This window comes from Leptopilina boulardi, unplaced genomic scaffold, assembly GCF_019393585.1.
Source record: "Leptopilina boulardi isolate dan_hultmark-lab unplaced genomic scaffold, ZJU_Lbou_2.1 LbouV2_114, whole genome shotgun sequence".
In the NCBI taxonomy this organism is placed as follows: domain Eukaryota; kingdom Metazoa; phylum Arthropoda; class Insecta; order Hymenoptera; family Figitidae; genus Leptopilina; species Leptopilina boulardi.
Window position 1 is genome coordinate 329,926 of NW_026137657.1, and position 15,754 is coordinate 345,679.

Below are 15,754 nucleotides of genomic sequence, written 5' to 3' on the forward strand. Positions count from 1 at the left end.
ATGTGTGCGTAAAAACCGACTAAAAGTGTCTACAAAGAATGTTGGGCTGATAAAAAATTCACCAGTTAAGACATAATATTATAACAAAAAAAAAAAAATACAAATTTAAAAAAAAAATTTTTAATGAACATATATTTTTAATTTACTTAAAAAATTTTTTTTTTTTCCCAACGTAAATATATGAATAATAAATCTCTTTCAGCCCTTATAATTAATTGTCGTCTTTAATCGCCCTATATATCGATTACTTTTTGCACTAGGCCACAAACATGTGTGAATGAATTTTACATAGTGGGAATTTTTTTTTTTCCGTTAAAACAAAAAAATTTTACTGATTAGAAGCAAAATTATGCTTATTTAATCATTATATAAATAAATTCTCTATTTTTATAATAATTAAAATTTCTGAGCTGAAATTAAATCATATAAATCTGAAAAAAATATCAAATTACTGTAAATTAATAGTTAGAAATCTTTATTATAAACGCAAATGTCACAAATAATTATTAAATGATTAAAAAATTGAGTTTTATACTTGCAAAAAAAAAAAAAACTCAAGAGGTGTGAAGCATTGTTCTTTACGTAACGAATACTTCAATCGATGTATCACTCGAACTTATTGTATAAACCATAATCACAATGGGAATTGATCAGTTCCTTGGTGTTTGACTGCTATTTCCAGGTGCCACAGACATTTCGCCGCCCTTTGAATTTTGAATTTTTTAAAAATATTTAAAATATCAATACAGCCAAATATTTATTTTTTACCTTTACTTGAATCTGATTTTTTAGCATCGCCGACCTCAAAATAAGCATTCGTGTTCTTCTTTGATATTCTTTTCCTAGACTTATTGATTTTTCAAATGTAGTACTTCGTTGGTCCACATCTTTGGCATACAAAATCTAAAAAAAAAAATGAATTAATTACCAAAATTTAAAATAAATTAATTTAAAAAAAAAATTATTACTTTATTATGTGAATCAATACGAGCTTGAATTTGTCCATCAAGAATTAATTGCATAAGTTCGTCTTCTAATGCGGAAACAGTTCTATTAAATGCAGTGGCCATTCGTCTCATATCAGCACTCAAATATGGACTAAAATATTGTATTAATGCTCTATTACGAATTTGTGTATAGAGATTATTGACATGTGGCGCTATATACATATCAAGAAGAATATTATCCTTTATCTCATCTAAAAGTTTAAGACATGATGCATATTTTGATTCATAAAATTTAAAAATAATATCCCTTAATTGTGGTTCCAATTCCAAAAATAGTTTAAATGAACTACTAAAAATAACTTGTTTTTGTAATTCATGCCTATCAAATGTTGCAAGTGCACATAAACCACCATAAAGTGCAACATTTCCCGGTGATAATAATTCAGGAAAATCACAATGATCCAATGATGCTTGAAGAAATAATTTTGCGGCAAATTTATATTTTTTTGTTGCCAATTCAGCTAATCCAGCAGCAACTTTTAATTTTGTTATAATAGCCAAATTACTATCCTTACCATGAACATCAGGAAAATCAGGTGTATCTTCTGCTTTAGTAACATAACTAATAACGTGTGTCCAATTTTGTAAATATACCGAAACTTTTAAAACATTCCAACACATATTAACAACATGTTTTCCGCTTGTACAATAATTTCTTGCTCTTGAATAACATTTAAGTGCATTAGCAAGATCACCACAATCAAGATAATGATCACCAAGATCGTCGTGTCCTCTTCTTATACTTTCTTTAATTGAATTACTTTTATAATTTTTTAAATCAGTGTCAAATTTCTCTAATTTAAGAGCAGCTTTTTTTGAACGTGATTCCATCCATACTTGATCAATTGTTGGCAAATCTTGTGAACTCGATTGAGCAGCAACATCAGGTAATCCCGGTGTACTTATTGCTTGCGAAAGTCTTCTATGAAGTGACAAATACAAAGAGACATTATATGTTGTCATCACGTATGTTATTGCCATTTTCAAGGCTTCTATTCGCAATGTAGGACAATGATCTGCTATGTATATTAGTCTGTAAAGCTTTGCTAACCCGGTGTAACTATTGGCGTACACTTCCAAATCCTTAAAAAAAAAAAATTTAATAATTAACATTTTAAAAACTATGTACTATACATTAAAACTTACAAGTGTTGGATTTTCGACAATATAGGATTCCTCCTCTGCATTGTCATTATCCTCCACCGGTGCATCGACCTGCATTGGTTCGACATACTGCTAAAAAATTAAAATATAATTACAAAAATAATTTACACAATTCATTTTATAAACATTAATTCAGTTTGTTTTTTAAATGTAAAAGTAAATTAACCTTAAAATTTGCCTTAATTTTAGAATACGCACAATATTTTTAAAACATTTTTCACTTTACCTCTTTCATAAGTTTATCTTGTTGAAGCATTTGTTATTATTTTGTTAAAAATCCGAAAATTTATAACTTTTTCTCCGAGAACCACTATTTTCTTTTCTTTTTTCTTTTTTTTTTTGAACAAACAACATTAATAACCACAAACCATCGAACAGTGAAAAAATAAAGGCATGTTCACTCGTTAAACACTATTTGTCCAAAAGACTGCCAATAGAAAGTCGATATTGAACGAAAGACAAGCGATTGGTTAAGAGCAGAAAGCGCGAATTTCGATTTCAACTATTGTAGTTATCGTTCATATAATAAAATAAAATTGAAAAAAATATTAATTAGGTAATAAAATTTTTTAATTATATTACTAGTGATACCATTTTACTAATATCTAACTGTAAATATCAATATGTCACCTTGATAAAACTTAATTGTTCCGAGTTATATAGACCATGATGGCAATCTATATATTTTGCTGTCAGTGGAGCTGCCATATTTTTTAGACAGAGACCTGCCTGCCTGGGGGGTCAAACGCAGGGGGTTTCTTTAGTTTGGAGTGGTTTTTTGGAGGTGTGATACAAGATGTTTAGTAATAATTAAATGGTGCCCGTAATAAATAATTAAGAAATTTTGTTGGAGCTGCCGTGTGCAGGTATGCTTGTTCATTATCATGATATTCACTTTGATATCAAACTCAGCATTTTTTCTTGAAAGGAAAAATAAAGTCTAAATGCATTAGATTTTACGTCATATTGATAAATACTAGTTAAGTTCGTGTAGTGTGATAAGGTTATAAGAGAAATTAGAACAGTGGATAATAAAATATTAGTCCTGATTCGAAGAAAAAAGTGCGATTATAAAGAATCTCGGTGATTTTGGAATTTCATGGACGGGAAGAAATATTTCAGGTTGCTGCCTGATTACGTGCGCCCTACCCCGAGTGTACTATTTTTATATATACTTTTTATTTACACGTTTCTCAGAGTGAGCGTTTTGTCTTATTGCGTATTTTCGCTAAATATTTTAGCTACGTTGAACATAGATTACGTAATTTCAGCATGATCGATCATTTTTTTTTTTATCGTTAAAGGTGAATATAAAATCCGATATTATGAGAAGACCGCTTGAAGAAAATTGATTTTTGACAACTCGGTTAACCGTACATATGTAATTAGAAATTCAATGTTTAGAAAAGAAATTGAATTCTTAAAAAAGTATTTTATTGTAATTTTCCTATGTCAATATTTTCCTTAAAGAATTAAATTATTAACTTTTTATCTTAAATTTAGGTAAATGCGACTATTTCCTTTGTCTTTAAATAATATTGTTGTTTGGCACTATATATGCATTTGTGCTATATTTACACTCACGCGAATCTTTATAAACAATTTTGATTTTAAAAATATCCATATTAGAAATTTTTGGAAAAATTTAAATTCAAAACGATTATATTTAATGTTTATTTTTAAAAAAATAACTACTATGAGAATGACAATATTGGAAAATAAATTTGTGACATTTAAAAATAGAAAATATGTGAGATAAAAAAAGAGTTAGAAAATCTAATAATAAATTATTAAATTCTAGTGGATTCATTTTTCCGTAATGACGTGGTGGAATAAAGATATTGAAACTGTCTTCAATGATGATAGAAGCATCTTTAAAAGATCGTGGTAAAAAGACAATTTACTAACAAAAAAACAATCATGTCGGAACCACCTCATCATTACAGTCATCCTCCACCAGATATAATGCCTAAAGGACTTGCTATAAACGGTAAATTTTGATTTTTCTCAAAAAGAAATCTTGTAAAAAAAAATTTAATTTTTCTAAAATTGTAAAATTTTTTTAGGTGTAGGAGGAAGACTTCGTCAATTAGAAGCTCTATTTAGTGGTGGTCCAATTCAAGGTGGAAGATCAGGTCACACGTTTTCCATTGAAACACTCATTGATATATTGTTAGTTTTATACGATGAGTGTTGTAATTCTTCTTTACGTCGAGAAAAGACTGTTTCTGATTTCATTGAGTTTGGTATGTTATAAAAATTAATATATTTAAAATTGAAAAATTTTTGGAAATAGTTTTTTTTTAAATATAACTTTTTTCTTTTTTAACAGTGAAACCTGTAGCTACTTGTATAAAGAGTTTGCAGTTAGCACGTGAGGATTTTGAGATTATAAAAGTTATTGGAAGAGGTGCGTTCGGTGAAGTATGTGTTGTTCGAATGCGAGGTTCAGATAAGGTTTTTGCGATGAAAATCTTGAATAAATGGGAAATGCTGAAACGAGCGGAGACTGCATGTTTCAGAGAAGAGCGTGATGTTTTAGTTTATGGTGATCGAAGATGGATAACAAACCTTCATTATGCCTTTCAAGATGACAATAATTTGGTAAGTTTGTTTATTTATTTTTTTTTTTTCTTTAATTGTAATTAAAAATGCTAATTTAACATTTTGTTTTTAGTATTTGGTCATGGATTATTATTGTGGAGGAGATTTATTAACTTTACTAAGCAAGTTTGAGGATAGACTTCCAGAGGATATGGCTCGTTTTTACATAGCGGAAATGGTGCTAGCCATAGGATCAATTCACGATTTGCGATATGTTCATCGAGACATTAAACCTGACAATGTTTTATTAGATGCTAATGGACATATTCGATTAGCTGACTTTGGTTCTTGCCTACGATTATTTGAAGATGGAACTGTTCAAAGTAACGTTGCAGTTGGTACGCCGGATTATATCTCTCCGGAAATTTTAAGGGTAAGTTTTAGAAAAAATATTTCTTTTCGAAATAATATTTTGAATTCATTAAATTTTGTTTATTTATTAGGCAATGGAAGACGGACAAGGGAGATACGGTCCTGAATGTGATTGGTGGTCTTTGGGCGTCTGTATGTATGAAATGCTTTATGGCGAAACACCTTTTTACGCTGAATCTCTAGTCGAAACTTATGGAAAAATTATGAATCATAAGGTAAACGAAATTTAAAAAAAAAACTAAATTTTCCATTATCTGATTGTTGATAAATTATTGCAGAATTGTTTTGATTTCCCAACGGAAGACATATATGACGTTTCTGAAGATGCAAAAGATTTAATGCGAAAGTTAATTTGCAGTTCGGAATTTAGACTAGGTCAAAATGGAATTGAAGATTTTAAGGTAAATTAATTTATTAAATATAAATATTTATTTTTTTAATATATATATTTTTTTTTTTTCTAGAAACATCCATGGTTTGAAGGAGTAAGTTGGGATATTGTAAGAGATAGTACGGCACCTTACATTCCTGAAGTTTCATCACCTACCGACACTTCAAATTTTGATGTTGATGATACAGACGTTCGTAGTTCTGATGCTGTTCCACCTTCGGCGAATTCGGCCTTTTCTGCTTTACATTTACCATTCGTTGGTTTTAGTTTCACTCAAGGAAGGTAAGAATAAACAAAAATCTTTAAAATACTTTTTATACTAAAGGGTTTTTTTTTTTTTTTTTTTAGTTGTATATCGGATTTAGGATCTATGCTGGGTATTTCACAAAAGGATAAAAATCTTAAAATGTTACAAGAAGAGAATGCGCAATTATCACAAACAGTTGCTGATTTAAAAAATCAGGTCACTCATCAGTCGCCAACAATATCGCCAGATTCAAATAACGCTACACGAAAACTTCAGGATGAAATAAACACTCTTACGAAACGAAATTGTGAACTCGAATCTCAATTAAAATCTCTTGAAGTACCACGTGAATTACGTAATATAGACAATGGGGAATTAATGAAACTTCGTGAACTTGAAAAATTGGTACGAACACTTCGAATGGAAAAAGATGAAGCTGTCAAAGATAAACAGGATGTTCAGGAGAAATTCAAACTTCAAGACAAGGAACTTAAAGATGCTTTAACACAACGTAAATTAGCAATGGCAGAATATACAGAAGTAACTGATAAATTATCAGAATTAAGACAGCAAAAGCAAAAATTATCAAGACAAGTTCGTGATAAAGAAGAAGAATTAGAAGTGGTTATGCAAAAAGTTGATAGTTTACGACACGATATTCGAAAAGCAGAAAAATTACGAAGAGAACTTGAAAATAGAGTTGAAGAAGCAATGGCTGAAACCAGTAAGGAAAGAAAACTACGTGAGCGTAGTGAAGAATATTGTAAACAAATGCAAGAGGAAACTGAAAAAATACGACAACGTTCAGCTGGAAATGATACAAGTACGAATAATGCACTTGCAACACAAGAGATTAATAGGCTTAAGGCGGAAGTTGAAAAGCTTGAAGTTCAATATAATGAGAATTCATCTCAACAACAAAGTAGATTTAATTTAGAAATTCGAAGTCTTCAAGAGCAATTACATGAGGGTGAAGTAAAGAGAGAATTTTTAGAACGTGAAATTCAATTAACAAAGGATAAATTAGATGCAGCGAGACTTGAAAATATAACAGACAGTGAAGAAACAATTAATGAATTAACAAGGCGACATGAGAGGGAAAAAATGATGTTGGCTGAGGAAAATAAGAAACTTTTACTTGAATTAAATTCTGTTACAGATACAGTAAATAGAATACAATCCGAAAGGAGACAAATTGAAGAAGAATATGAAGAATTGAGAAATAAAAAAGAGGCAATCGCTCAATGGGAGGCACAAATAACGGAAATTATCCAATGGGTTTCTGATGAAAAAGATGCTAGAGGTTATCTGCAGGTATTTAACATGAAAATATACTAATTAGGAATTGAGAAAAATAATTCAGACAATTATTTTAATCTTTTTTTTTCAGGCTTTGGCTACAAAAATGACAGAAGAATTGGAATTCCTTAAACATTCAGGAGGAGTTGGTGGCGTAGGAAGTGTTTCAACAATAACGGATAAAAATTGGAGAAATCGAAGATCACAAAAATTGGATAAAATGGAACTTTTGAATCTACAAAGTTCTTTACAGAGTGAAATTCAAGCGAAACAAGCAATTTCAGAAGAACTTACAAAAACACGATCTGATTTAATAGCTGCACAGAAGTAGGTTTTTTAAATTAAAAATTTTTTTTTTATAATTGCAATTTTTTCACATACTAATGATTTTACAGAGAGTTACGAGATTTTAAACAACGGCTTGATTGTGTTTCACATGAGATGAAGCGTAAAGAATTGCAAATAAAAGAACTACAGACGCGACTTGAGACTGGTGATAGCTGTAAGTATCCTCCAATTGAATCCAGTACAACAAACAATCGTTCTTTATTAGTTTTTCCTCAGTCTTTTGGAAATTTAGTATCCTTGATAGTGCTACATACTGCGGTAATTCATGCTGCCTTAGTAGTTTGCAAAAATTTTAATTTTTTTCACAGCCTATTTAGAAAATAGAATTTGATTTTTTTTGCTTTGTTATTCAAAAACAAAAAATATTTATTTTGATTTTTTGTATTCTTGTATTAGTTTACTAATTAATATTGTTTCAGAAGTTAAATAGATTATTAATTTTACTCCAAAAGAGTAAGCTGCATTTCTGAAATTCTAAAGGCTTTTATTGAAGTCAGGTTAAAAAAATACTAATAATAGTTATAAACATTCCCTTTTCATATTTGAATATTTTTACTTTTTGTTTTTTTTTTCTTCTATTGTATTTTCTTCTTTTTTTATTTTCTCTTTATTAGAAATGTAATTATTTAATATATTATTCTGTTAGAAATTGATTTGATAGTGTAATAAATTTTTTTTTTAATTGCCCCTCATTGAAGCTAAACTTATTTATTATTGTCGCCGCAGTTTGAATCTCTAATTTTTCTATAATATGATTAATTTTATTTTTGTAATAATTGTTTCAAATATTAGAGATTCAATCTGTTTATACTTTATTGAGGTACATTAACTATGTGCAATTCTCTGTAAGTAATTTAAGTGGCTCGTTACAGCCTTGAAAAAAGTGAACAGAGTTTTATTTTCTATTAATATTTCAGTATTGTTTTCAAAATGTATTTTAAATTTGTATTAAAATTCTACAAATTTGATAGATACAAACAAAAATTGGGATTCAATATATTAAATAATCTACTGAATTAAAATATTAACAAGTTTTCGTTTAAGATATTTAAATATGCGTTTCTTTATCAAGTTCCGAAAAATATAATGAATTTGCGTGACAAATATTTTATTGCGCTCATTATTGACAATATACGATAATTTTAATCAAATGATTTTCTAATTAAAATATTTTTGTTGACTTTTATTTAAAATAATGAAAAATAATTACGAGCGCACAAGAAAAAATATTTAAATTCAGTTTCGTTGAAAAAAAAAGAAAAAAAATATAATTGTAAGATACAGGAATTTACACTGGGATATCTAATTAGCTTTGTAACCCAAAAAATGTTCGGTACGGTATGCAATTCTGATTTCTAGACTGCAAAGTGCCTCTGTTTATTGGCGTAACGAGCTGCGTGTGGGGCCTCTTGTTGCTCATCATCAAACTGTATTTGTGACAGCACTTATTACAACCAAATCTTCAAACATCGTTACAACCAAACCCCAGAGAATCATCGTACATCAGCCGTCATCACCCCTACCAGTAATGCGTGTCCCCCGCAACACCACATGTCGCTTATTAACTAGATTTGTTCCTGTCAATTCAATGGTTAATCGCGATGTCATCAACGTGAAAATGTCGCCTGGTAAATCAAAATTTGTCAGGGCGTGCGACTTTCAGAGTCGATTCAGTTGTTGCTAATTTAAAAAAAAAAAGAAAACGCAGCGCTATGTTTTTAGTAAAATATCGCTGCTTGGTAATAGTAATTAGATTAAAATTTCAAAAATTATATTCACAATTTCTTCTCAGGATTTGAATTTTTATTGGAAGTATTTCAGGATTTTTATATATAACGGCAAAATAAGATAAAAGTTTTTATCTTTGACGAATTCAGTTGCAGCAACAGGGAAGTATATTGAATGTTTGAGTGTACATATAACAAAAATATGTACTAATATACTTACTGAAACATAGCACTGTGTTTAATTTAACATTTTAGACTGACCTTTTTTTTCTTAATCATGATAAGGACTTGATTTTAATATATCAATAACGATTACAGTTTTTTTTTTTTAAAAAAAAAGTATCTTAGAATAAATATTTTCTAATTTTAATTCCGATCATGATATTCAAAAGCAGTTTTGTACGAATGCTGCATCTTGTTTGACCCTTGTAGATATTTTAATCTTAATGCGTTATTTTTTCTTTTTGTGTTAAGCGAGCGATTAACAACGACGATATATAGAAAATTAAGCCTTGTGTGGTTTTTGTGGGTGCTTTGGTGAATTTTTCTTATCCCACATTCTTGATAATAAATTAATTTTATGAGTTTAGGATTTTATACCTTAACAAAAAAACAAAATTTTCTGAAATATAGGTCCAATTTTTAAGTTTTGTTTTGAAAATATCAAAAAATGTTGGACCCATAAAGGCTAACTTTCAAATTAAATCTTCTAACATTTTTATTAGAATTCTGTGATTTTTATCTTACTATAATAATTTTTATTTTCAGTTTTGGAGCGGCCTACCTCTCAAATGTCATACTTGGAACATTTCTTGAAGGAAACCGCTAGTAGTACTCGTCATGGAAGTGTGGATAGTGTAGAAGGTGACATTGAAGACAATCGTGCCCCAAGTATCACAAGCAGTAAAAGCAATCTCTCTGAACTTAGTATTGTAAGTATTTTTATTTTAAAATTAAATTATAAAAAAAAAATTTATCATTTTTAATTTTTATTTGATAATTTTTCTTCTTTTAGGATCCAACTTCTCCTTTATCACATGAATTACTTAACAAATCTTCGTCAGTTCATAATCAACCAAACATTCAACCAAAGCCAAAATCTCATCAGTTCCTGGTACGAACATTTTCAGCTCCAACAAAATGTAATCATTGTACTTCATTAATGGTTGGTTTAACGAGACAAGGAGTTGTTTGTGAAGTTTGTGGCTTTGCGTGTCATATGCCCTGTTGCGATAAAGTACCACCAATGTGTCCCGTTCCTCACGATCAGAGTAAGCTTCTTTTTTTTTTTTTTTTTTTAAGTATTAACATTTTTTTCAAATAATAAATTAATTTTCTTTTTTTTAGCTAAACGACCATTAGGAATTGATCCAACAAGAGGCATTGGCACTGCCTATGAAGGTTACGTAAAAGTTCCAAAAATGGGCGGTGTTAAAAAAGGTTGGGTACGACAATTTGTTGTTGTTTGTGACTTTAAATTATTCCTATATGACATCTCACCGGATAGAAATGCAATTCCTTCGGTTTATGTATCACAAGTATTGGATATGCGCGATGAAGAATTCAGTGTGAGCTCTGTACGAGATTCTGATGTTATACATGCGACAAAAAAAGACATTCCATGTATATTTAGGGTAAGTGTTAAAAAGAAAATTCTTCTCTGTGTTCATTATTTTCATTTGTTTTTTTTATCAATAACGAATATTAAAAATTCTAATGTTTTATTTAATAATAAATCATTATTATATTAATATTAAATCATTTTTGTATTTAATAGTTCCTTAATATAAAACAAATATTCCTTGACTAGATAACAACATCCTTATTGGAACCACCTGGATTGCGGAACCATACGTTAATGCTTGCTGATACAGAAAGTGAAAAAACTAAATGGGTAGTGGCCTTAAGCGAACTTCATCGAATTCTCAAAAGAAATAATCTTCCTAATACAACAGTATGTTTTTTTTTGTCTAATTATTTTTGTTTCCTTTTTTTTTGTGTCTTAATTGATTTTTTTTCAGATTTTTAGAGCTAAAGAATTATTGGACAACACATTGGCGCTTATTAAAAATGTGATGTCTGGAGCAATTATAGACCCGGATCGTCTAGTCATTGGCACGGAAGAAGGCTTATTTTGTTTAGATTTAGATCGTAGTGGTATGGAAAATTTTCTTTTTAAAATTGAATGATTTTTCTATAAGTTATAAAAAAAAAAAATTCTTTTTTTCAGAAATAGCAAGAGTTGGAGAAGGGAAAAAAGTTTATCTTCTCGAATATGTAACAGAAGAACAATTAATTGTTGTACTTAGTGGAAAACAACGACACGTTCGTTTAGTTCCTGTTCGCGCTTTAGATGGAGATGAGGTGGAATGGATAAAAGTTGCTGAAACTAAAGGATGCATAACATTAACAACTGGCGTTGTACGTCGAAAGCCTTTAACTTATTGTCTTTGTGTTGCAATTAAAAAACAAAATGCATCGCAAGTTATTATTTATGAAATAACACGTACGAAAACAAGACATAAACGTGTTCGTGAATTAATGTTGCCTTGTCACGCACAAACGTTACAAGTACTCTCCGAAGGAAGATTATGCGTTGGATACCCATCTGGTTTTTCAATATATAGTATATTGGGTGACCATCAACCTATATGTAAGTATAAATTATATAATATATTTAATTATTTTTGTAATTAATTTTATTTTTCTTTCAGCATTGGTCCATCCTGAAAATACTCTTTTGGGTTTTTTAACTTATAGCGCTGTCGATGCATTGCGTTGCATTGAACTGCCAAAAGGGGAATTTTTATTAGTTTTTCACACGCTTGCAGTTTATGTTGATAGTCAAGGGAGAAAAAGTCGAGATAGGGAAATTATGTATCCCGCTGTTCCTACAGCAGTCAGTAAGTAATTTTTCTTTTTTTAAAACTGTTTTAAAAAAATAAAATAATAATTATTATATTTATGTTTAGGTTTTTGCGAAGGTTATTTACTCGTTTATAGTGAAACTCACATCGATGTGTTCGATTGTACAACTGGTGATTGGTTACAAACATTAAATGTTAAAAAAGCCCGACCTTTAAATACTTCCGGTTCTCTCACCACGTGTGCCATTAACGATATGTCGCACGTTATTTATTTGAGTAATTTACATCAACGTAAGTTTTATTAAATATACATTAAATAAATTAAAGTTTTTAATAATTAAATGAAAATATTTTTAAGGTGAATTATTGAACTTAGCTCCAATGGAAACGAGTGGTAAACAAATGACACGACCCAGGAGAAGATTCTCATTAAGAGAAGGAAATAGAGCAGCTCGACCTACAGATCGTCGTTCAAAAATGATATCGGCACCTACTAATTTTAATCACATCAGTCATATGGGACCTGGAAATGGCATAAAGGTGAGAAAACTATTTTTTTTTTTTTTGTTTTACACAGTATGTGATTTAATTTTTTCACTTCAGCACTTACTTGATTTACCAACAACACTGGAAACTGCTGATCAACCGCCTCCACCTTATAATGCAGCTGTAACGGGACATCATAGTGCTTTTCACGGCAGTCAACAAAGAGTATGAATTTTCTATTATATTTCAATAATAGATTTTTTATTTAGAAATAATATTTTGTTTTTATTATAAAAAATGAATTAGTTTTAATAGATTATTAATTATAGACATACAGTTCTGGATTGCAAGCTCCTAATAAACCAGCACCCTTGCCTCCGAGACATCCACCTTCAGACTCCAGGCGCCTTAGCTCTCATATGTCAAAGCACTCAGGATATTCGCCACATAATGGTGAGTATAATTATGATTTTTAATTGAAATTTTTAATATTGAAAATTTTATTCAATAATTTTCTTTTTTAATAAACGTTTTTGAAAATATTTTACAGGTTCAACTTCTGCGAGAAGAGGTCCAGCGCCTCCAAGACCAACAGCTACACCACCATCGTTACCACGTACACCTGATCAGGTTGATTCTGATTCATTGCATATGCGATCACATACACCCCTTTCACTTGGCAGCATTTCGTCCTTACACGATAAAGTAAGTTTTCTGTTTTTAAATTTTTAAGTTCTTTTTTCTTCAATATATAAATTTTTAGGAACCAGTATCTGGTGGAAGTCCTCGACATTCGATAGCTTCAAATAATAGTTCAAATCCATCAACGCCTCCGAGTCCAGCGCATGATCATGGATCATCGTCCTATGATTCATGAACAATTACAAATTATTAAAGGCCTAAACATAGAGTTACGAGTTTCTCGCCATGAAATTCTAAGCTTTAGTCACACAGTTTGAGTATCCTTTTTTTCATATTGATTTATTTCTGTTATTGTTTTTTTTTCTATATTTTTTCTATAGAGCAAATATTATTTTACGCGTGATCGTTTGTTTACAAACTTTTTTTTTCTCTCTTTTTTTTACTATCACAATTGTGACAAAGCTTTAACGCTTAAAAGCGTTTAAATTAGATTATTTATAAAATAATCGTATTTAACCCACTGCCAAGCAAAAAAAATTTGCTGCCAATTATTATTTTTTACAAATCAAATTTGTAGACTGATTGTTTTAATTTTAAAGCAATGCAAATTTTATCTTTTTTTTTTTGGGGGGATAAAATTTTTTTTTTAAAAAACCAAAATTTGATTTCTTTTTTCCCACAAAAAATATAGATTTTGTGTGGCCAGAATATGCAATGGCATCGGGTTAAGTAACTAATTTTTACACATTTTTCGTTGATTTTTTTTTTTAACCTTAAATTATCTCATTCCATTGATATTTTATCGTGCATATTTTGTTGTGTTTTTTTTTTTTTATTAACAGAAAAAAATAATCCAGCATAAGATTCTGAAAGTATCCCAGTTTTTTTTTATAATTGTTTTGAAAATATATTTTGCAAAAAAATTGCAATAATATATATTTTACGAAAAGACATTTCAGAAACAAATTTCAGACTTAAGTTTTACGCTTAAGTGATTAATTTAATTTTTTGATTATAATTTAGCAAAAAATGAAATGTACATAATTTATGTATTTAAATCATTAACAGAACTAAGCAATAGGTGCCGTAGCTTACTAGCAAAGTCATTATTGTCAAGCATCGGCTGGAGTTGTTTTATTTTTTCGTTTATATATACTATATATATATATATTTTTATTTTCTATTATTTTCATTGAATTCATATTTACATTCAATTGCTTTTTTACTGAGGTATAAACGCTTTGAAAAAAAAAAATAAATATATTTACACATGTTAAAAATTTTTTAAAAAATTTAATTTATCTACCAAAAGGTAGAGATTTTTCGAATTTTCTTTTTAAGTTCGAATTAAATTTCAGATGCGAGTTTATTTATCATTGTGAATATTAAGTCAAGAATATTAAGTGCAATTTGTCAGAACCTTATGCTGCAAATATTTAGATTTATAGATCGATTTAGAAATATCGTAATTGTTCTAAATACTTAATAATATACGAAATGTATTACTATATAATTTTCTTTTAGATGTGAAGGAAGAGTGCATGATGTAGAAGTCAATTCATATCGATTATTTACAAAAAAAAAAAACAACAATAATTGTTATAATAACAAAGAACATTAACATACTGACAATAGAATTTTTTATCAATTTTTTACAAGTGTGTGTGTTTTTACAAATTTTAACATATCAAATTTTTTATTAGCATATTAATGCAAATGACAAACTAGTTTTTGGAAATTATTTTTTGATTATCAAAATTGTCTTTTTTGATTATCAAAATTGTCTTTTTTGAATAACGATTGTAATTTAAGAAAAATATAATTAAATTATTCAAGAACAAATTTATACAAAATGTTTTTATCTACATTGTTTTATATACGATAATAAAAACAGCTGTACATAATAGAAAGCATAATAATTAGATATAAAATTAAAAATTTATACAATTCTAATAAACTTAAAGATCTAATAAGATTTAGAAAATAATCGACAAAAAAATATGAAGTATTATTTTAGTAGACTGAATCTTTTATTTTTTTTCATGCGCTCTTTCTTATCACAAAAAGTATTATCTGAATTATCTGCGTTTTTTTTTTAATTATTTTTTATTATATATATATATAAATTTTCATATTTATTTGCAGTTATACTGCAAAATAATTCTTGTTTGCTTCCGAACATATTTGAATAAATAAAAGACTAAAATAAAAAAAAAATCATATATTATACACTGCTATAGTCATAACGAATAGAATAAATTTAACGAATATAACAAATTTAACACTCTTATATTAAAAAAAAAAAGAAAAAAAACTAGAAGGGCCGTTATTATAGAAGAAAACGTTAACATATTATTATATTGTACGAAATTGTATTCGTAACTGACAACACTTCTATCCATAATTATATATTAAAACGTAGAATTATAAATCGGAAATTAAATTAATTTAGAAGCAATTAAATGAGAATTGGATAATATACATTTGAAGTTCGTGTTACAGTACATGATCAATAATAATTAATATACGGATTTATATTCCAACCCATCTTCCGTCATTGTTATACTTATATGAGGGTTCTAAAATCAAAAGTGTTATAA

General features: G+C 28.6%; 2 protein-coding genes across 5 annotated transcripts; one reads left to right on the plus strand and one right to left on the minus strand.

The window, feature by feature from the left end:
• Window positions 1-458: 458 nt before the first annotated feature.
• On the minus strand, window positions 459-2,561 carry LOC127282708 (COP9 signalosome complex subunit 1). 2 transcript variants are annotated; one of them, XM_051307146.1, is made up of 5 exons: window positions 2,398-2,561; window positions 2,154-2,243; window positions 969-2,090; window positions 769-903; window positions 459-704 (listed from the first exon to the last, which is right to left on the minus strand). In XM_051307146.1, the coding sequence occupies exons 1-5, from the start codon at window positions 2,425-2,427 to the stop codon at window positions 651-653; spliced, it is 1,431 nt and encodes a 476-aa protein (XP_051163103.1). In that variant the 5' UTR covers window positions 2,428-2,561; the 3' UTR covers window positions 459-650. The 2 variants fall into 2 exon arrangements, with proteins under 2 accessions (XP_051163103.1, XP_051163112.1); XM_051307155.1 differs by having other exon boundaries at window positions 2,154-2,240; window positions 2,398-2,558.
• Window positions 2,562-2,864: 303 nt separating this feature from the next.
• Window positions 2,865-14,750, plus strand: LOC127281888 (serine/threonine-protein kinase Genghis Khan). 3 transcript variants are annotated; one of them, XM_051305880.1, is made up of 24 exons: window positions 2,865-3,037; window positions 3,973-4,161; window positions 4,238-4,417; window positions 4,504-4,775; window positions 4,849-5,148; window positions 5,219-5,362; window positions 5,426-5,548; window positions 5,612-5,820; window positions 5,887-7,099; window positions 7,176-7,411; window positions 7,480-7,586; window positions 9,928-10,091; window positions 10,175-10,430; window positions 10,507-10,793; window positions 10,970-11,113; window positions 11,181-11,316; window positions 11,390-11,812; window positions 11,874-12,062; window positions 12,132-12,317; window positions 12,403-12,566; window positions 12,630-12,737; window positions 12,842-12,965; window positions 13,063-13,217; window positions 13,276-14,750. In XM_051305880.1, the coding sequence occupies exons 2-24, from the start codon at window positions 4,092-4,094 to the stop codon at window positions 13,387-13,389; spliced, it is 5,304 nt and encodes a 1,767-aa protein (XP_051161837.1). In that variant the 5' UTR covers window positions 2,865-3,037; window positions 3,973-4,091; the 3' UTR covers window positions 13,390-14,750. The 3 variants fall into 3 exon arrangements, with proteins under 3 accessions (XP_051161837.1, XP_051161822.1, XP_051161829.1); XM_051305872.1 differs by having other exon boundaries at window positions 2,866-3,037; window positions 12,385-12,566; XM_051305865.1 differs by having other exon boundaries at window positions 12,385-12,737.
• Window positions 14,751-15,754: the final 1,004 nt, after the last annotated feature.